General features: G+C 46.4%; 1 protein-coding gene across 13 annotated transcripts in view; it reads right to left on the reverse strand.

The window, feature by feature from the left end:
• MAPK8IP3 (mitogen-activated protein kinase 8 interacting protein 3) overlaps window positions 1–9,888 on the reverse strand; it is a 52,620-nt gene extending 42,732 nt beyond the window's left edge. For all 13 annotated transcript variants that reach the window (XM_045820593.1, XM_045820587.1, XM_045820585.1 and 10 more), the window contains exon 1: window positions 9,408–9,888. In XM_045820593.1, the coding sequence (XP_045676549.1) occupies window positions 9,408–9,725 (318 nt within the window). In that variant the 5' untranslated portion in view covers window positions 9,726–9,888. The remainder of the gene's footprint in view (window positions 1–9,407) is intronic.
• Between the last annotated feature and the right edge of the window lie 12,247 nt (window positions 9,889–22,135).

Consider the following 22,135-nt stretch of genomic DNA (forward strand, 5'->3'; position numbering starts at 1 on the left):
CACCCTGGCATGGCTTATCCTTAACATGTACATGTGAAATACCTAATTCCGACTTCGAAAGACCAATGCACCACAGGAGTCCCTTTATAGATTTGTTTTTAAGGTATAATTCCCTCCCCCTCCCCATTAATAAAGTTCTACTTTAAAATTCGATGCAACCTTGGTATCTGAATTTGCTTTTTGGTGAATTCAAGATATACACTGAAATACCCTGAGTGTGGGATCTTCCAAAGTCTAGGATTCAAAGGAAGCTTTTCTCAGTATTACAGGGAATAAGACCATTCTTTCCACTTTATACATAAAAGCAAAGTTAAGAAACTGACTTTTCATGTCAACTATAAAGTTATGACAACAGAAGCTAGTATTCCCAATTCCCAGAATGCAAGAGAGCTTACTAAGTAAACACTTTCCGAGAACATGATCATTCGAGTGTGTGCAACTTTTCTAACCCCCAGATGGGGATGTGAGAAAGGCAACTGATTGATGTTTTGCTCCCTTTTTCCCCCTCTCTCTAAAATCAAAAATAAATAAATAAAATCTTTTTTTTTAAATGTTGTTCTTTTGCATTACTGATCATTTAATTCCTTCCTGGGAGTGGGGGTGCAGAGTGAATTTCCAGAAGGAAAACACTCTTGGGGGGGTCTTTTATGTTAGGGCAGGCAGAGCAGTGAACACTTGGGATGCTTGGTGTCAGCCTCTGTGCCTGGAGGGACGCCCTTCTCCTGATGGCCAGTTCCCGGCACTGACAGTGACTTCCTGACGTGATCAAACATTCACCAAGGGCTCACAGGCGGCGCTGCTGAAATCCTAAGACCTCACACCACAGATGCTCCTCTACAGTGTCCTTTTTCCATGTCTCACACTGGCCGCCATTTAGATCTGGAACGCAGGTGAGTGGGGGAGGACATGAGTGTGGGGGCCCCGGAATGACAAGAGCTGTCCCCGAGGCCCACTGGGTGACGCGCCGGAAAGGAAGAGCATTTCTGTAGTAAATAAAGCATTAGACACATGTCTGAGAGACCAGACCAACAGGCAGAAATCCAAGAACCTGCTTGAATTCATAAAAAAAAGCAGAGGTTCCTCACGTTTATGTTAAAGGCACTGCTGGTACAGCATCTGCCCAATAAGAATCCCAGCCAATGGCACTGGGTTAACTCACACTAATTTTCAAGAATTAGGAAGACAGAAAAAATGTATGTGTAAGTATACAAAATATTTATATATTATATACTTATTTATATACTATATATTAAATTATAACACATACTTTATATATTAATCATAGCATATACATTATGTTTGGTACATGGGGAAATAAGAAAAAGGAAGATAAAACTAAAACTGTAAGTCCTGGCTGGTGTGGCTCAATGGAGTGAGCACCAGCCTGTGAACCAAAGGGTCACCAGTTCCATTCCCAGTCAGGGCACAGGCCTGGGTTGTGGGGTCTCCTTTTGCACAATGATGTTTCTCTCCCTCTCTTGCTCCCTCCCTTCCCCTCTGTCTAAAAATAAATATATTTTTTTTAAAAACTGTAAACATCCCACCCTGATGGGATAATTTCCTCAGGGGGAAATTATTCTCAAGTAAACTGTATTCTCCAAAGCAATCTTAGTAGTTCATACTGGCTTCCTGTACAATTTAACAGGAGACATGCTAAGGAAGCTTGTAGCGTGCCTTTCTGCAGACAAAGGCTCTTGTCCAGAACTGAACACGGTGAACTTGAGACAGGCCCACAGCCGCGGGCACAAGCAAGCACCCAGGGGCTTTTGCCCTGCTCTGGGTGTTCGTTTCCTGAGAAGACAGAAGTGGGAAGAAGGCTGGTGAAGGCAAGGCCAGGGAACAGGAACCCAAGACGAAGCAGAGTAGAAGGAACGGCACTCAGAGAGCATGGAGAACCCAAGAGCCGGGCAGGTACACCTAGGAAACTTTAATGAAAGGTACCCCTTTGAATATGTTGCTGTTGATAATCCGAATTTAAACTTCCTAACCCCCATCTCCCCTGTCCCACTTAACTTGGCATTTCCCAAATCTCTTGCCCATAAGAGGTGGTCTGCGCCGAGACTATGCAGTGTCTTGGCAAATATCTCATTTCCTTGGGATGAGACTTTTTCACTGGGGTAATAAGGGTTCTTTCTTAGGACACCACAGTCCCAAGGCAGGCCACAACTGATTCTAGCCTCTCCAGAACAAGTTACTGGGGTATGGGACTGACAAATGCAGGAGGTTACTTCATCGATAGGAGAATGGATAAACACCCACACAATGGGATACCTCTCAGCACTAAAGGAATGAACTAGCAACCACCTGGATGAATGTCAAAATCATTCCGCTGACTGAAAGAAGCTAGAACAGAAAAAAGTATACACTACACCATTCCAGTCATATAAAGTTCTAAAAAATGCAAATTACCCAAAGTGACAGAAAGCAGATAGGTGATTACCAAGGGTAGGAGAAGCGGGGAGAAGAGAGACTCCAGAGGGGCACGAGGAAACTGGGGGTGATGATGATCATCGTTGTCTTGATTGTGGGGATGGTTTCTGGGTGTTGATGTGTCAAAACTCACCAAACTGCACACTTCACACATCTACAGTGTAGTGCACTGACCTCAATAAAGTTGTTTTAAAGAAAGAAAAGAGAAAAAGAAAAAGAAAAAGAAAAGGAAGCCAAAGATTTAACTCTGGGTCATAAGCACCAGACAATTTCTAGGTTCTGGGATTTCCCACCAGACCTCGTCTCAGCCTTTCAAGGATTTTATCACCTCTGTTGTTTCCTAAATAGTTGTCATTTTTTTCTTCTTCTTCTTCTTTTTTGGTTCATCTCATGTAGTTTCTTCTGTCTGGTCTCTTGTATCAAAACCCACCGCTTTGGGATCTCCCTTCTCTCTGGAACATGTTCACTGAAACAACGAAAACGATCCATCTTTTAAGCATCTTCCTTTCTTGCCTGAAGGTGAGTAACAGAAATGTTTCCTGCCTGACCTTATAGAAAAGTGACTAAATTCCTCTTGATTGGGATTCTTTGTGTTTCCTGGATTTGTACCACAATTTACAGTAGCCAAGTGCTGGAAGCAATCTAAGTGCTCACCAGTAAATGAGTGGATCAAAAAACTATGGTACATTTACACAATGGAATTCTATGTAGCAGAGAGAAAGAAGGAGCTCCTGCCCTTTGCAACAGCATGGATGGGTCGGGAGAGCATTATGCTAAGTGAAATAAGCCAGGAGGTGAGGGACAATGATCTCACCTTTAACTGGAACCTAATCAACAAAAGAAAAAAGCAAGCAAAATATAACCACAGACATTGAAATTAAGAACAATCTGACAGTAACCAGAGGGGAGTGGGGAGGGGAGAGTGAGGGGAAGTGGGGAAGGGTTTTCAGGAACAACTGTAAAGGGCACATGGACAAAACCAAGGAGGGGTGGAAGCAAGGGAGGGAGGTGGGTTTGGCTGGGGTGGGGGGGACTGATGGTGGTAAATACAGACAACTGTAATTGAATAACAATAAAATAATTTAAAAAAAAGAAAAGAAAAGTGAGTCTGACTGCGTTTGGTTGTGACACCCAGTAGGACAGCCCCACCAACCACACGTGCTTGTCTACACTTACACTAGTGAGAGCCACATTTAGAGTGTCAATGGCCCTGGGTGGCCATGGGCTACTGAATTAGACAGCACAAAATGGAAATTTCCATCACCACAGAAAGTTGTGCTGGATAGACGGCTGCTTCACACTCAAACTGCAGAAAAGAGTTCCTGACCTTCAGGAACTAAATAGAACAGCTCAGTGTAATGTGCACAGAGGCCAGGGAAGCTGCTTTCCCCCTCACACACACACACACACACACACACACTAACATGACTAGCATTTCTTTGGGGGATGTGATCAGGGAGAAAAGAGCAGGAAGGGCACCACTGACCCTTGGTGAAGCAGGAAGCAGGTATGGGGATGCTGGGATGCAAGGCACAAGTGCAGAACCTGCTCCCCGGGTCTGGGCAGTGTGGAAGGTCTGGGGCGGGCCAGCTGGAGTGATGGGGACCATTCACTCCCAACACGCACTCACTGAAGCGGCCAGCATGTCAATGTGCTCCGTGCAGTCTCCGCGCCAGACATGCACAGGAAGCAGCCAGTGATCTGGCAGCGGGAAGAGCATGCAGAGAGGGCAGAAAAGAGTATAAGAACAGTAGGGCAGGAGTTCAAGCAGAAGGGGGGTCCCCTCCTGGAAGTCCCTTTGTCTACTGAAAATAGTCCCCATCCCTACCTTTCACTCTACAATCCATGTCCCCATTTTATCACTATCTGGATGTATGGCAGCACCTCCCTCAACACCTCTCCACCCAAGTGCCTGCCCCAGGACAGAAGGACATCCTACAGCTGAATCCTGAGAGCCTGCAGCCAAGCCTGGCACTCAGGATATTTAGTTGAATGAGTAAATGGATGAGCAAGAGCGGGAGGTGTGATCTGCTTCCACAGAAGCTCACTCTGGCTGGAGAAGGTTTGGGAGAGGGGAGAGTGGTTGGGGAGACCAATATGATAGTGGCAACTGGAACCAGGATGGTACAGTGAAGATCAAAAAAAGGAGGCACACTGCCCTGGCTGGCGTGGCTCAGTTGGTTAGAGCGCCGTACCGTAACTGGAAATGGTCTCTGGGCGCCAGTCCCTCGTCTGGAAGTGTATGGAAGGCGAATAAATGATGTCTCTCACACTGATGTTTTTTTCTCTCCCTTCTTTCCTAGCTCTCTAAAAGCAATGAAAAAGAATGTCCTTGGGTGAGGATTTAAAAAAATTTTTTTTGAAGAAGGCATATTAAAACAAAAAAGTGGGCCAAAAGAATGCTGGCGCTTAGTGAGCAACTAGATATGAGAGGTGACACAGACAGCCCCAGGGCCCTGACTTTCAAGGGAGCACAGGAAACAAACGCCTGGAAAATCCATGTTGCCACTGACAGTGCTCCTGGCTTGGCCTCTCACAATTATCTTTTCTTCGTGCATTAACGGTCATCCTCCCACCCTCATCATTCCCCCACCCTCAGCAATGAATGGAGCCTGAGAAAAGGAACCCTGTCTCACACTTGGGTGTCTCTGCCCCAACACCCACCTTGTACACAGTAAAGATTTAAGAGATTCTTAGACAAGCTCAACATCACCTCTGGGGGCGTCCTGAATCTCGTATGAGGTCACGTGAAAGCCACTGAAGGACATCCTACAGAATAACTGGCCTGTGAGGTCACAATCATCAAGGTCATGAAAAGCAGAAAGTGAGGATCCGACCCAGAACAGGGGAGACCCCGGAAGCATACGAGTTCCCGAAGGTCTTAGCAGAGTGAGAGGAAGGGACGGACAGAGAGTGATGTGGGGAAAAGTTCACATCTGGGAATCTGGGTGACGGGTATGATTTTTGCAATCTTGCCATAAATTGTTCCAAATAAAGAACCAGATATTAAATTTAATTTAGAAATCCCAGTTTTGGAAGAGCTAACTTGTACCAGTCCTTGACCCTGCTGTCTAACTGCCACCAGAGGGCTCCTACCATGGCAGGACGGGGCATGGCAGCAGGGACAGGCCCCCACGCCAAAGTGGGCATCTTCCCTACATGCTTGCCCTAGCTGAAAAGTGTCTCTCTTTGTTCCTGTACACCTTTTTTTTTTTTCCATTTTGAGGGGAGATTTCGGTGTACTTCTGGTCACTCTGGCACAGCTACACTGGGCCAATATTTGGAGGCAACTAGGAAAGGCAGCTCAGGCCACCAAATCGTAATGGCTTCATCTAAAACAAACACACAATTTTTAGAAACTGATCTTAATACTACAACATGGCAGAAGAAATCACATACCTTGTCCAAGCAGTGATGAATTATACTAAGTGTAATGTGGGCAACAAGAAAAAAAAATTCTGATTCAATGTATCAATTCACTTACGAAAAAAGGCAAAATGATAATCTCTGTGAAGTAGGACTATGGCTTCCCCCCACCTCCATCCTAATCCAATCTGAGTGCTCTTCTATGAAATGGATTACTTTTATATAACTAGAGAACAGTTTGGGGTCAAACTTCTCTCCAGCTGGATGCTCTTCTTACACAGTTCCAAATGCTGCAGTACCAGCAAATAGCCACACAGATACCTCTTCGACAGCATCCACTTGGTTTGCTTGTGACAAGAACTAGTTTCCTCAGGGCAAAGAAGACTTTAAGGCAAATGATGGCTGCTAAACTCACACGCGTCTCTCAAACATTTTTCCTCTCATCAGCTTAGTCCTTGGCCACAGCAAGGAAGGGGGCTCTTTGCTGCCCAGGGAAACAGGGCACATGGAGCCCTCCGCTCGCTGCCGCCTTGGGTTACTACTGAGGGGCATCTACTCGCTCTCCAGCTGTCCCAGTCAACTGCCCACTTCCAACCTTCTTTTTTAATGGGAAAGAACTTGGATTTTTTTAAATTTTCAACATTTTTTAGGCCTCTGTAGAAATTGCAGAAGCCAGCAATAGGTCCAGTTAGCTCTGCAAGCTTGAGCAAGATTCATTGCTCTCCATTACCAGGGTAAAACCTGCACAAGGAGAGACTAAGATATCCAGTGCTTACCAACCAAAGCTGCCCTGAACATCCATCAAGGTGCTCCTCCCTGACTCCGCTACATCTGCCTCGAGGCAATTCTGCAGAAAAACAAGAGCCAGTGATGGGACTTGGCACTTAAAATGAAAGTGATTTGCCAGGTCTGGCAACCCACTCGTTTTACAGAGGTAGCCACTGCAGCCAGAGTGGGGACTGGTCACCGGGTATGCGGCTCCCAAGGGCAGGGCAGTCGCTTAAGCTTGCATCTGAGGACTCCAAGGCCCTTTCCCTGGTCCCCACTATCTCTAGCTACCATTGCTTCCATTAAGTGAGCAGTCCTAGGATCAAGGAGCCACCCTAGGACCAGAACATACTTGCAACTTCTCACTGCTGTTATTACGGGCAAGCAGCAGAGGACAGGGTTGTTTGCTGTGCTCAAGACTTTGAAGAAGAAAAAAAAACCCATGAAGATTCTGTCTGCTCATAAGGCTGCAGACGGCTCAGGTTACCCAGCTCTGACTAAGCCTTCTGGAGCAGAGTGCTCTCCATGCCGGAGCTACTCTGCAACATGAACATGTCTGCAGCCTATGACGTGCCAGCTCTTGTGCTATCAGACACACATCTGTGATCTCAATCCCTGCCTAGAAAAAGAGGCCAATCCACAAAGCAGTGGTCCTTTCCACAAAACTGAAAGTGAATGCCTGCTAGGTTTCAAAAATGAGCTAGAAAACCAAAATGGTTACAAGATTTGGCCAGTTTTTTGTTTGTTTGTGTTTTAAGTTGTAACATCACTTGCAGTCTTTCCAAGGGTGGACATCTAATCACATCTAATCACAGCCGTGTTGCTGGCTAGTCAGGCATTTGCTTCATGGCTCTCTGCTCAGGAAGCTCTGTGCAGTTTCTCCTAATAGCTGGGGCAACGGTGGGGGTTGGCCTTGAAGGCATTTTCCTCCAAACCACAAGCACACTGCCCCCAGCTCTTAGTCCAGGGGAGTGGAGGTGAGAGGTCAGAAGCATACTTGCTCGTGGTTGCACTTGAACTGCAAAGAGCAGAGCAGAGACCTAATCTATGTAGAACTAATTTTAAACTAGAGGTTATGGTTCTTAGCCTTATGGTTGTCCATCTTGGTTTTCTCCTTTTAGTTCCTTCTCATCCACAATGTTGACCACATAGGTACTGATGAAAGAAAGGAAACCTACTGGAAACTTCAGTCAGGCATCCAATGACCACCACGAGTGGTCAGAGCAGTGGAAGGAACACCCCAGCACAAGAGAGGTAGCCATAGCCTCATGGGTGGGTAAGGGGAGCCCCAGTGCTCTAGCCCTCAGGGGGTGCAGCTTTCTGATCGTCCATAGCAGTATGACAAGGAAAGAACCTAGGCCAGGAGTCAAGAGACTGGGTCCTGGCCTGGCTCTTCCAGGACACGTGACCTTGGTACAGTCCCTTTAGTTCGCAGACCAGGGCTCAATCCACTGAGCCACACCAGCCGGGCTGGTACAGTCCCCTACTTCACAGACCCAGTTCCTTCCCCTATAAATGCCTGGGGCCACTCTGAACTCTGAAATCCTGAGATTTTGCATCCCCTTGAGAGTTTTAAATCAGTTTTGGTGGAGCTTGGCACCCCAATCAACAGACAATAGTTTCTTGACAGATGCATGAAACCAAAAGCAAAATGAATCAAAGTAGGACTAATACAAGGCAGTGTTAATTTTTATAAACATGCTTTAAACCAAACCAGGGCATAAACCACTCTGGTCCAAATAAAAGAGAAAATACTGAAATAATCTATTTCAATGGTAAAGTCAAGACTATGTTCAGCCAAGTTAATTGGAAAGTTTAACATTTAATAAGAAACTGCCTAATCGTCAAACAGTATCACCTCATGTCTAGAATAACAGAATGTCAGGTCTGAGAGACCAACTAGGGCAAATGACTCATTTGACTGATGGAAAATCAAAATGCAGATGGGGCAAGAAACATGGACAAGGTCACGAAGGCAAAGCAGGGACGGGAGCCCACATCCCACATCTGCTCCATTCTGCCACATCCTGCTAAATATTTGATGGTGAATGAATGAAGTTAAGTGGCATTCCCTACAATGCACGGTTCTCCTAACTGGTTCACAAGTAAGGGATTCCCAGGTCATGGAAGTATCCTAGAACATAAGTATTTTGAAACTCTACTTTTAGCTCCTTAGAAGCCAGACTAAAATTTCTCAGCCTTTTCCCACCTAAGCTAACAATCTTTCCAACCGAGGGAACCACAGGGCAAAGAAATCACCTCCAGAGACCTGGAGTCCTTCAGCTGCTGCCAGAGAAGCAGCCTAACTGTAGCTTTAGTCAGGTGTTTACACCAATTATCAAATCGATCCATGTCACAGACCTTCAAAACACTGGATTAGGGACAAGGAAAAGGTCTGACAGCAGACCTCTTCTGTTGCAGAACCTTAAGAATCTCAGAAATCCCTTTTCTGGGAGGGTTTAGAATTGTAGCAACAAGAGGTAGCAACTGGGGTCTAGTTTGCGAAAAACAAACACAAAAGCAAACAGAACTGGAAGTCTGGAACCAGAGGTGGGTACTGAGGGGAAACCGAGGCTCAGCCCGAGGCTCAGCCCGAGGCTAGGGGCTGTTTAGGCTGCAAGCTCCACCGGTGAAACCCAGTGGTTACGGGCTCTGGCCTCTGGGCTGGAGCAGTAGGCAAGGGGGTCGGAGAGCGGGGACGACCAAGGCTCATCCCCTGGTCTGGGCTAGGGGCCCCAGCAATTTGGGAGCAGTGCTGGGAAGGGCTAGCGGGTCAGGGTCCCCGGGAGGGGCGGGGAGTACGCGGTCCACGGGCGGGTCCCCGGCGCGGCCGGCCCACGCACCTCCTCGGCCTGCTTGCGCAGCGCCTTCTCGCGCTCGTACTGGGTGAGCAGCTGCTCGTTGTCCTCGCGCAGCAGCTCCAGTTCCACCTCATGCTCCTGGTTCTCGCTGAGCACCGAGTCCAGATTCTCCAGCACGTTAACCACGAGCGGCATGAGCTCCTTGACCACCTCCTCGTCGTAGCAGTGGATGAGGCGCTCGAATTCTCGGTAGATGGAGCCTGCCAGGCCCGACACCCGCTCCGACATCACTGAGCCGGAGCAGTAGTCATCCTGGTACACCACCACGCCGCCGCCTTCGTCCATCTGGATCTCCATCATCGCGGCAACCGCTGCCGCCAGCGCGGCCTGCTGCCCGCCGGCCCGCCTGCTCTCCCGCCCCGGCTGCCCTTAATCCGCAGGCCGCGGCCAGTAGTCTCGGTCGCAGCGGCTATCGCAAAACCTTCAGAGCTCAGTCACCGCCGCCGCTGCTGGTGCTGATGCTGCGCCCGTCAATCAGAGGCAGGAAGTCCCGCCTCCAGGAAGTCTCGCCCACCGGGGAGAGGGAATGTGGCCCGTCGGTCCCGCCGCAGTCCTGTGGCGCCGCGCCGCTAGGGGTCGCAGGGGCCGTTCAGTAGAGGAAAGCCGGCTTCTGGATGGGAAGCTCGGGGGAGCAGGGAAGGGAGCGCTTCCGGTCAGGCAGTCACAGTCACTACCCATCCGCCAGTGCCTGTGATATTTAGCGTGTTCCCGTCAGCTCTCAGACATTGGCCTGGGCTTTTAAGTGACTTAGTATATGTCGCAAGAGCATACATATATATGCAGTTGTGTACGATTTAGAGACTTAAACGAGCATTTGTGCGTCCACCCTCCCCTTCAGATGTGACCATGGAGCTGACCTAGTGTACTTTGATTTAGCATCAGACTGTTACTACGCGGTAGTGCACACGCCTACACAGAAAGCATTCGGAACTTCTCTTCACATAGTGGCTGCCATCCATACTATCCCTTCTGGGATTCCAGTTAAGTGCAAGTTGCCTATTACCCTAAAATACAGTCAATAAGCTCTTTCATTCTGTCTGTTTGATGTCCTACATTGTGTGTAACTCCTTCAGATTTCCCAGCTTCACTTCAGCTACATGTAACCTATCTAACCCATCCATTGAGTTATAAGTTTTAATGATTATGTTTTAAATTTCTACTTCGATATTATTTTATTATTGTCTATCAATTTGGATACACTCATTTCTTCCACTTTCAGCTACTTATTTTAAATCTCTAGGGTTTATTTTTTTTTATCTCAAAATTAATATCTGCAGCCTTTGCAGGTTTGATTCTGCGGTCTGTTGTTTTGGTTGGATCTTGCCAAGGCTGCCTCTCCCTTCCCTTGAGATACTATTCCTTGGAACTACATTTGTGGAAATACTTTAGGGGAGAATTTAAAACAAATAGCTCCCAAGGACTTTTTTCTTTCATAGGCAAGAGTACACCATGAACCCAAGACTTTCAGCTTAAGGGCTCCATAGGTAGTGTGAATTCTGACCAAAGTCAAAACAAGTAATTAATAGAAAAAATTTTGACTTCTCCTAAAATATACGTTTCTCAAAATAAATTTTCAGATCACACCTTTGAAATAAATGGGGATTTGTAGGGGTCTGGAGAATGACTGGGTTTGTAGAGATATAGGCAAATAATAGGGATAAACAGAAATTGATTATGCGCCTAAAGGAACTGAAAATATTGTTGTGACTATTCAAAATACTGCTAACTGTAAAAAAAAACTTGTTTGCTTTCATAGAGCAATTTGATAAATGGTAGCAATATTGAAGTATTTGTATTTTTCTCTCTACTTGACCCCTCCAGAATTTGGAAACTCTTAGTATTATTATTTTCATAACATGATATTTGTTCACATGAATTCAATAGTAATCTGATTTTCTTCCAGCTTCCAATTGTGGGTTTATTAACGAAGACTTTGACTGGAATGTCATGTCTGGGAGAGACATGCCTAGACTCTGTATGTCAGCAAAAGCTTTAAGAAATAAGATTGACCTTGGAGCCAAGAAAAGCCTCTTGGAGAAATGGCCTGATAACTTGCATTTTTACACAGTTCATGGCAGTCTCTCCAGGTAAGGAGTGAAGGTTGCTTTCCAAGGAGAGCGCAAGGAAGAACCTCAAGACATTTTAGGGACCTCAAGAACTTGAGTTTACCCAAACGTGGAGGTATTACAAGCAAAGCCTGATGCCAACTGTGTGGCTTGGCTTTCCCACCTTGAGAGGCTAAAGTTCATTCTGAAAATTCCTTGCAACATTCCAGCAAAGTAGATTTAAGAAAGACTATATGATCAATTGCTATTCTTGTTGTGTTCATGCAACAATCAGGCTGAATTGAAATTGGACTTAATACAGTAAATGAATTGGTTTTGATTTGGCTCTTTGATAAAAATGAGGGTGATTTTAGGAGAAAAAATAGGTTTCAATAAAATCTGTAACACACAATTATGGACATTAGACTATAATTCACTGAATTATCTGTCAAATGTTATTTTTCACCTATAAACAAGAATGGATCCTGAATTTTTCAACTTTCTTAAATGTTTTGGCTAGAGCTTCTAACTTCCATAGAAATGGAAGAAAAATTGAGAGTGGGGATTTGTGACAGTAGAAAATTGTAATGATGGGGACTTTTAAACCACCCAACCATTCTTTTGACATTATTGCTATAAGTGCCACTCTAATATGTGGCTTGTAAATGAACAGCATGTTTGCATAAGAATCTTAGGGGCTAACTTCAAAAGATACAGACCTTAACCCTCAGGCTTCCCAGCTCTGGGAGATCTGCTGACCTTTAACCATGGAACCATGACGTGAAGCCAGGAGGACGCACATCAGACCATCACTTGCTTTATCAACATGGACTGCTAGTCCACACACAGAGAACTTCTCAACCCCCTTCTTGATCTGTTCGTTCTGTCCCCTTCCCCCTCCTTATAAAAAAACCTGTCTCCATTAAGAGGTGGAGATGGGCTTTGTGACATGAGTCCCCCATCTTCCAGGAGATGGGCTTTGAGACGTGAGTCTCCCATCTTCTAGATGACCAAAATCTGCAAATAACACACTTTTCCTAAACACCAGCACCTGCTTCTTGAGTATTGGCTTTTGTAGCGGCGAGAAGGCGGACCTGTGTTCAGTTACACACCCGCCCACTAAAAGATAAACTGAGGTTTCAGTCTTAGATTCAGATGGTCTGAGCTTTGATCCTAGCCAAGTGTCTTAATCATTCCATTTCCAACCCTGTAAAATTGAGCCTAAAAATATTACCAACCTACTAGGAATGCTATAAAGTAAACTAATCCATGAAAGGGGTTTAGCACTATCTCTAGCAAATAGTAAGCATGCAATAAATGTTATATAGAATTGTTAGTTGTATTCTCAGAATGAGTCAGTATAAAGAGATGAAATGTTTTTGTTTTGTTTTGTTTTTTTTCCTGGTGAGCAAGCGTGTAGTATATGAGAATACAGGCCCCTTCCCACCATGTGGGCATGTGATGAAGGCCAGCCATAAGCAGACTGTGGGACCAACCTTGGGAGCCTAACCAGCTCCTGGGGCAAGAAAAGCCAAAGAGCCCCAGCTGGTGTGGCTCAGTGAACTGAGTACCAGCCTGTGAACCTAAGGGTCACTAGTTTGATTCCCAGTCAGAGCATGTGCCTGGGTTGCAGGCCAGGTCCCCGGTGGGGGTGCATGAGAGGCAACCACACATTGATATTTCTCTTTCTCTCTTTCTCCTTCCCTTCCCCTCTCTCTAAAAATAAATAAAAATCTTTTATTTTTATAATTATTTTTAATCTTTTATTTATTTTTAGAGAGAGGGGAAGGGAAGGAGAAAGAGAGAGAGAGAAACATCAATGTGCAGTTGCTGGGGGCCATGGCCTACAACCCAGGCATGTACCCTGACTGGGAATCGAACCTGAGACACTTTGGTTCGCAGCCCAAGCTCAATCCACTGAGCTATACCAGCCAGGGAATAAAAATCTTTAAAAAACAAAAAAGAAAAAAAAGAAAAGCCAAAGAGAAGCTGCTTCTAGGTGAGCCCACACTGTAAACAACTTCAGAGAAACAGCTAACGTTTTGATCCCACACAGCTTGTGCACCACAGCGTACTCCCCCTCCCCACATGCCCTATTTGCTTTGTTTTCTGTGCTCTACACAACCTGGTGTGGGAAAGCCCATGCTACAGAAAACTGTCCCAGCCAGTTGCCACCAGTGGGCACACAAGTCTGATAAACCCATGTCGTTCACAGCCAGTCCCTCTGGGTTATTCCTTTGGAATTGGCAAGCAATACTCTGAGGTTTCCTTATTTTTTTGAAGTTTTTATTTATTTATTTTTAGAGAGGGAAGGGAGGGAGAAAGAGAGAGAGAGAGATAAATCAATGTGCGGTTGCTGGGGGCCATGGCCTGCAACCCAGGCATGTGCCCTGACTGGGAATTGAACCTGTGACACTGGTTTGCAGCCCGAACTCAATCCACTGAGCTATGCCAGCTGGGTCCTTATTTTTCAAATATATTTTATTGATTATGCTATTATAGCTGTTTCATTCCTCCCCTTTACTCCCCTCCACCCTGTACCCGCCTCCCACATGCACCCCCCGACCCCTTAGTTCATGTTCATGGGTCGTACATATAAGTTCTTTGGCTTCTACATTTCCTGTACTATTCTTACCCTCCCCCTGTCTTTTTGTACCCATTTATGGTCCTTATTCCCTGTACCTTTCCCCCCATTCTCACCCCTCTCCCTTCCCACTGATAACCCTCTATGTAATCTCTATTTCTGTGATTCTGTTTCTGTTCTAGTTCTTTGCTCAGTTTTTTTTTGTTGTTTTTGTTTTTGTTTTTTTAGGTTTGGGACTTGTTTAGGTTAGGCTTAGTTGTGAGTTTGTTATTTTACTGTTCATAGTTTTTAATCATCTTCTTTTCCTTAGATAAAGTCCCTTTAACATTTCATATAATAAGATCTTGGTGATGATGAGCTCCTTTAACTTGACCTTATCTGGGAAGCACTTTATCTGCCCTTCCAGTCTAAATGAAAGCTTTGCTGGATAGAACCAATCTTGGATGTAGGTTCTTGCCTTTCATGACTTGGAATAGGTTTCTTTTGAGAAATCAGCTGACAGTCTTATGGGAACTCCTTTGCAGGTAACTGTCTCCTTTTCTCTTGCTGTTTCTAAGATTCTCTCCTTCATTTTAATCTTGGGTAATGTAATGATGATGTGCCTTGGTGTGTGCTTCCTTGGGTCCAACTTCTTTGGGACTCTCTGAGCTTCCTGGACTTCCTGGAAGTCTATTTCCTTTGCCAGATTGGGGAAGTTCTCCATTATTTGTTCAAAAAAGTTTTCAATTTCTTATGCTTCCTTTTCTCCTTCTGGTACCCCTATGATTCAGGTGTTGGAACATTTAAAGATGTCCCAGAGATTCCTAAGCCTCTCCTCATTGTTTTGAATTCTTGTTTCTTCATTCTGTTTTGGTTGAATGTTTATTTCTTCCTTCCGCTCCAAACCATTGATTTGAGTCCCGGTTTCCTTCCCTTCACTGTTGGTTCCCTGTACATTTTCCTTTATTTCACTTTGCATAGCCTTCATGTCTTCCTCTATTTTGTGACCAAATTCAACCATTTCTGTGAGCTTCCTGATCACCAGTGTTTTGAACTGTGTATCTGATAGGTTGGCTATCTCTTTATCACTTAGTTGTATTTTTTCTGGAGCTTTGATCTGTTCCTGCATTTTGGGCCCTTTTTTTTTTTTTCTGGTCTCAGCGTGCCTGTTACATATAAGGGGTGTAGCCTTAGGTATTCACCAGGGTGGGGCAACCTACATCACTGTGTTGTGGGGGAGGGGTCTAAGAGGGGACAATGGCGCTTGCTCTGCTCTCAGCCGGCTTTCAGTGATTTCCTCTGCTGCCCACAAGCAAAGTGGGCCCCTCTGTTGCTGATTCCCAGGTGGGTGGGTTTTTGTATATTCTAAGACCCTGTGGATCTCTCCAATGAACTCTCCTGTGAGGCTGGGAGTTTCTCCCACTGTAGGCCCCACTGGTTTTTTCAGTCAGAGGTTTTGAGGCTTTATTTCCCCAAGATGGAACCCGGGGTTGTGCAGTCTCTCTCACTCCCCAGTTGTTCCTCCCAGTTTATCTGCACACCAGTGTGGGACGACCTGGTCCATTGGCTGCCACCTCACTGTGTCCATGAGCCACCACCTTGCTGGGAGTCCTCTCCGCCCAGCTGCCTGTTTCCATCTCTCCTGCTGGTCTGGATGAATGTTTCTTCTTTAACAGCCTGGCTGTCAGACTTCCACACAGTTCGATTTTCTGGCAGTTCTGGTTGTGTTTTGTTTTTAAATTTGTTGTCCTTCTTTTAGTTGGATGAGGAGGCACAGGGTATCTACCTATGCCTCCATCTTGGCTGGAAGTTGTGATACTCTGAGGTTTTCTTGAACCTCAGCTCTTTGTATAATAATTGGCATACTTGGCAGGACTCCAGAGAAATTCCATAGAGTCTAGGGCTGGTAGAGATGGGATGGGAGGCTTTGCCAATATTGTGGGGGAAATTCCTGTTTGGAAAAAGAGCTCCATGTGGTATGATGTAGCAACCCTGATAATTAGGGGCCACTGTGTGAGTGGAGGGGGAGTGTGCCCCGAAAACACCAGCAGGACTACTTTTGGCTCTGGAATTAGTGATATGGAAGCTGCAACTGGCAAAATGAAAGGAAAATTTTAAAATGAGTCCTTTGAGCACCCTAAATCCTCCTCCTAGAGTCCTGGAGGCTGCTGCGGCCCCAGGGACAATGGGGGCCTGGGGGCCGCCCCAAGCCCTGTGCAGGCTGCCTGAGCAGCAGGGGCGACCGTCCCACCTCAATGTGAAGGGAAAAGTGCCACTTTTAAAAACTCAAGTGGCTGAAGTCACCCAAGCCTGGTATACCCTTCCCTCCTTCAGCCTCCTGAGAACACTAGGTAACTAAACAGCTCGCTTTTAAACGCACTAAAAGAATGCAATAATCGCCAATAATCTAAATGGGTGGTTTAAATGTAGTCTTTCAAAGTCACTAACATAAAATACATGTTTACTTTGCTTGAGATTACAAAAGTAAATTCATGTTATTTATCTGTTACAAAATTTGTCAAGAAAAAGGCTGAGAGGGCCCTGACCAGTGAAGCTTAGTTGGTTGGTGTTCTCCTGCAATGGGAAAGGTCCCAGTTTGATTCCTGATCAGGGCACATGCCTGGGTTGCCAGTCTGGTTCCCAGTTGGGGTGCGTACTAGAGGCAACCAGTCCATGCTTCTCTCTCGCACTGATGTTTCCCTCCCTCTCTTTCTCCCCTCTTTCCACTCTCTCTAAAAATAAATAAAATCTTTTAAAAGAGGATTAGGTAATAACTAACTTTAATATCTCATAGGGTTATTAAGAACTAATAAATAAATGTAAATAAAGTGAAAGGTTTTTGATAAAGCTTTTCAGTAATAATTATATATACCTAAATCTAGTTTTTTAAAGTCTTTGGTAACTTAAAACTTTAGAGTTTTACTAAATTAAATAATAAAAATTATTAAATAACTAAATATTTTAAAATAACCCTAAAATAACCCTATATGGCTTTGGTAATAGAAGGTATAAATTATAGTAATATATTTTTGAGAAAATAAGGGGAAAATAATTGTTCTAAACCTAGGTATTTCTGAATGAGTCTATGAAGAGGTCAAGCTGGAAATGGGCATTATGTTGACCTCTCTTTCTCTCCAAAGTCTAGAAGAGGGTGTTCTATGGGTGGTATTGCACCTAGAAGCACAAAGATGGGCAATAAACCCCAACAAAATACAAAGGCCTGGGCTATCTGTCACGTTCTTGGGTGTCATCTGGTCTGGTGAGACGAAAGTATTCTGTAATGCTGTTACAGATAAAACACAAGCTTATCCCTCACCCCCTGGGAGGAAAATGCTGCAAGAATGTGTTGGGTACCAGGTTATTGGAGAGCCCTTGTCCCTCATGTGGCCCAGACACTGCAACCTCTGTAGGCTCTTGTCAGGGAAGGACAACAGTGGGATTGGTGGGAGAAGCAGCAGCGGGCTGGGGAGGAAGCAAAAGGAGCAGTTAAACAGGTGCAGGTGCTTGGTGTCTACGAGCCAGCCCTGCCTGGAGAGCTGGGTGTACACGTAACTCAGTGGGGATGTCAGGGGGCTTTGGCAACAGCAGGGGAGGTTCTACAACCAACAGGGCTTTGGCCCCAGGTACAGAAAGGGGCTGAAGACAGACACAGTCTAATGGAGAAACAGCTCTGTGCCACCTATCAAGCCTCACAGGCAACCGAAGCTCTGTCACCAGAAGCTCTGCTGTGGTGGTGTGGACCACCTGTCCCATGGAGGGGTGGCTGCATGACCTGCCTCACACTCCAAAGGCTGGTGTAGCACAGACACCAACAACAGTGAAACGGAGTGTTTACCTGCAACAGAGACAGGTCTGTGCACCATCCTCTCTTAGCCAGGAGCTGCAGGTGTTGTTGGGGCCAATCCCCTTGGGGTCAGGAGGAGATGCTGAAAAGAACACTCAAGGACAAGCCTGATGGCCCTTCCCCGGTGAAAGCTGGCACGGTTCCAGTGCCCCCCGAGCATGGTGCACTGCCGGCTCCTGCAAAGGGCAGCCCCCAAAAGGGCATGCTCAGGCCTGGACTATCCACAACAGGCCCCATGGGGAAAAACGATGTGGGCTGATATGCGGGTGGTTGTACAGTGTAAGGAGGTGGCCCTATATCATGTCACAGGACAGCAACTGTTACTAAGTCCAGGGAAGGAGGAAGCGGATGCACCATTCGCATTCGACGGCTAGAAGAGGCTTCCGCAGAAGACTGGTCACAGGGCTACACCGGAAGACAAAACATACAGGGCAGGAAACTCTATGGGCAACAGCCAAAGACTGGGCCTCCCCCTGAAAATGACTGACATTATTGCAGCTTATCCACTGTGTTCTGTACGTGCCAGCCAGCACCCATGTCCCTTCGTGGCCACAACAGGCTGTTATGTGCAAGACTTGGCCCACAGCCATGACACTGGAAGGCAACTGCACCTACCTTGTAATCCTACAGAAGCCAGACAGTTAGAACGTTAGAGTGCACTGTTGACAAACGTCCTGCCAACCACCAGACCCACCTGCAGCATTCTAGACAGGGCAGAAGTGGGCATCCCCAGTGAGAGCCCAAGTTCAAACAGTGGCCACTAAGATAGGACCTCTTTGGGAAGGTCTTACCTATTGTTGCCAGCACCCCAGGACACACACCCTTTTTGGGAACCTCCCTGCCTGGTTTCAGAAGCTGTAACCCCCCATGACTAAGGCTGAGTAAAGAGACCTTGGGACCCTAAGCCACTAAGCAGACAAAGCTTATCTCCCTGGCAGGGGCACCACCTCTGCCCCCTTTACTTCACTCTGCTTGGCCCCGAGCAGATGACCGGTTAGCCAATGACAGGTAAGATTCCTCAAAGGAGGGATGACCTAGGACAGGCACAGTCATGAAGGAGCCCTCAGGGAAGGATTTGGGGGGGCTATAGAAAAAGGGGGTGATGGACCCTTGCCCTTCGGCTTTGACAGCTTGAGTCCTCATTCTATCTGTGAGAAGTTTCCTAATCTCTTGGCTGCCTTACTCCCCCTGCCTGACTTAACCCTGAAACAATGCCAGAGAGGTGGTGTGGCCCTGGGCAGGGCCGGGCGGGTTCCTTGGGGTGATCAGGCTTAAGAAAGAATGCATAAAACCCTGTGAAACCTGCTTTGCTAAGAATGTCCTCGATTTTCCGGTAAGCGTCAAAGCATAAAATGAGTTTGTTCCCCATAGTTTTATAGTCCTTTAGCTAACTAACCCTGACTCAGAATAAGCCCTCATGTTCTTTGAATGTTACCTATTATTTGATCATTACTGCCAGACAATGGATGATGAGCTTTACCTATACTCCCTGTATTCCTATGCAAATAAACCCAATAAAAGCCCATTGAGGAACAGGTTCCTGGCCCTTCTCCTTTGAGAGATTGGTCACCTTTCCTCCCCAAGCAGATCATGTCTTGGTAGATTTATTCTCATCCATGGTGGATGGGGGGAGGGGAGGGCTCTGCATGCAGAGTCCTCCCACACACCCTGAAGCTAGTGTAGTAACCTGGCCCTGGGAAACCCAAACTGGTACCCGCTGGTGTGCTCTCCTAGCCCCATGGTGGGGAGGGTCTTTCCCAGGCCTTCCTTACACAACCTGCCACAGCTGGTAAACGGCCATCTACTATTCAAGTAAGTAATCCTGGGGAACTTATCTGGGCAGGTACCTTCATTACCTCCATCGGGCACCTTCACATCCTACTCTCACAGCCAGCATTCCAGGCTGGGGGGCATCACCAGAGTAAAGGTGTGGCACGGGAGACCATGGAGATCCCTGAACAAGCCACTGTTCTTACACTGGGTCGAGCAGGGCCTGCATTCTACCCACCGTGCTGATTTGCCTCTATGGGACCTGCTACACATTTGTCTCCTGACTTCAGTGCAGGCGACCAGCTTTGCAAGGTGGGCTGATGGAGGAGCTCTCCAGCCAAATGTTCTGGACTGCTGGGTGTGTTCGGAGATGCCCCTCTCTGCTACTGCTGGGCTGCCTTGGAAAATGAACCCAGTCAACCTTATAGGACAATCTTAACATGGTTTGGAAAGTTGTCTTGGGACCACCGATCAGCATTGTATATGCTGACACTGTTACATATGAGTCTGTTACTCCTTTGCTATTACGTTGCTGCAGCAGAGTATGGGTACAATGTCTCACCCATCCTCCTCCCTCCCCAGGACATACCTGGAAGATGTAACAGCAGATGGTACTGAGCGGAGAAGGCGGGTACCCGCGTTGGGATGGAGAGTGGGGTGTGTGAGAACATGAGCCCCTCCCCAAGCTCCATCCCCCTTCTCACCGTGTGGGAATACCACGAAGGCCACCTGTAAGCAGACTCTGTGGCTGACCTTGGGAGCCTGGCCAGCTCCTGGGGCAAGTAAAGGCCAAAGAGAAACTGCTTCTAGATGTGAGCCCAGACTGTAAACAACTGCAGAGAAATAGTGTTTTGAGCTCCCACAGCGTGCGCACAAGAACATATTCCCCCCGCCCCTCGGCCCTGTTTCTGTACTCTACATAACCTTGTGCTGGGAAAGCCTGTGTTGTGAAAAAGTCACCAGGCAGCTGCCACCAGTGGGCACCCAAGTCCTCATAAACCCATGTTTTTCACAGTCAGTCCTCTGGGTTATTTCTTTGGAACTGGCAAGCAATACTCTGAGGTTTCCTGGAACCTCAGCCATTTGCATCATGGCAAGTTACGGAGAATGCTTTGAGGAATGTTTCAGAACTCTGCCTTAGTTTTTTTCCTCCCAGAAATTTGACCCCTCTGAATTCTTAAAGTAGTAGATACAGTAGGGTAGCTCCTACTACCAAAAGAGGTCAACTGACTTGGCCATCAACTTTTAGTTTTTATTAGTAACAAACATGATTAGACATATTTGTTACCGGAAACTGGTTAAAACAAAATGAAGCTTTTAACACGATGATATGCTGGATAACACCTGATGCTTACTGAGGAATACAACTAGGACCACTCTTGAGAGCTCAACCTAACTAGAAGTTTTGTTAAATAGACTTCCTTTCAGATTTGTAAAGATCATGTGAAATACAACTCTTTCTTTTTATCATTACAGAACCCTCATAAAATGCCACATGGACACACAGGTTTCAAAAGTTCTACTTTCATCTCTAAGTATCCCTAATGCTAGGGATTAAGAGCATAATGAGTTCAGAAGAAATTAACTTGGATAACACAAGTATGTACATCCTTGCAAGGTTTCATTCACAAAGATAACAGAACAGATTGATGTTCTATCAAAAGAGCAAGTGTGTTTCTGGGTAAGGTATAGGACGTGGAGGTGGCAACCCTTCGACATTATTCACCTCCTCCACAACATGGGCAGAGCCACCTTGGTCCTTTCAGACTCAGCCATGGCCTTGCCTCTGGAGACAAACAGGCCCTGACACTCGGACCCCAGTGCTCACCTGTGGCTGAGCCACTGCTACAAATAGGTAATGTTGCCAGAGACTAGCTCAGGTCTTGGAACATGCTCTGTACTCCCAAACACATTTTCAAATGAACAAATAAAGATCATCTCAGGCCCTGACTGGTGTGGCTCAGTTGGTTGGGCATCATTCTGCAAAGTGGAAAGTCGTCCTGGTCAGGGCACAGGCCTGGGTTGTGGGCCAGGTCCCCAGTTGGGGGTGTGTGGGAGGCAACTGATCAATGTTTCTCTCCTTCTTTTTCTTCCTCCCTTCCCCTCTAAAAATAAATAAAATCTCAAGCAAAACAAAAAAAAGTTCATGTCAGGTAACCCACGTTGGGTTTCTTTCCGAGGTGCCGTCCCAGTCGTTGGCCCTGATCCAACAGGCAGATGGTGTGGGGCCTCCTTGGGGGCACTCTCCAGGTGGGCCGCCTGAGAAGCCCCATCACCTGGAACCCACATCATGTACAAGACATACGCACACTCTGCTTGCAGGACACAAGAAAATAGCTAATAGGTAAGAAGGAAAGCCATTCAACCTGTGCTTTCTCCACAGGGCCTGGATCTATGGGCAAACCCTCACAGCTCGGCACCTCATCTACTCATTCACGGCTTGTCACTGGGGAGTTTCAAAACCAGTTCAGAGGCAAGTTCAACAGCT

This window comes from Phyllostomus hastatus, unplaced genomic scaffold, assembly GCF_019186645.2.
Source record: "Phyllostomus hastatus isolate PE091 unplaced genomic scaffold, TTU_PhHast_1.1 phas_scaffold_442, whole genome shotgun sequence".
NCBI classification, from domain to species: Eukaryota; Metazoa; Chordata; class Mammalia; order Chiroptera; family Phyllostomidae; genus Phyllostomus; species Phyllostomus hastatus.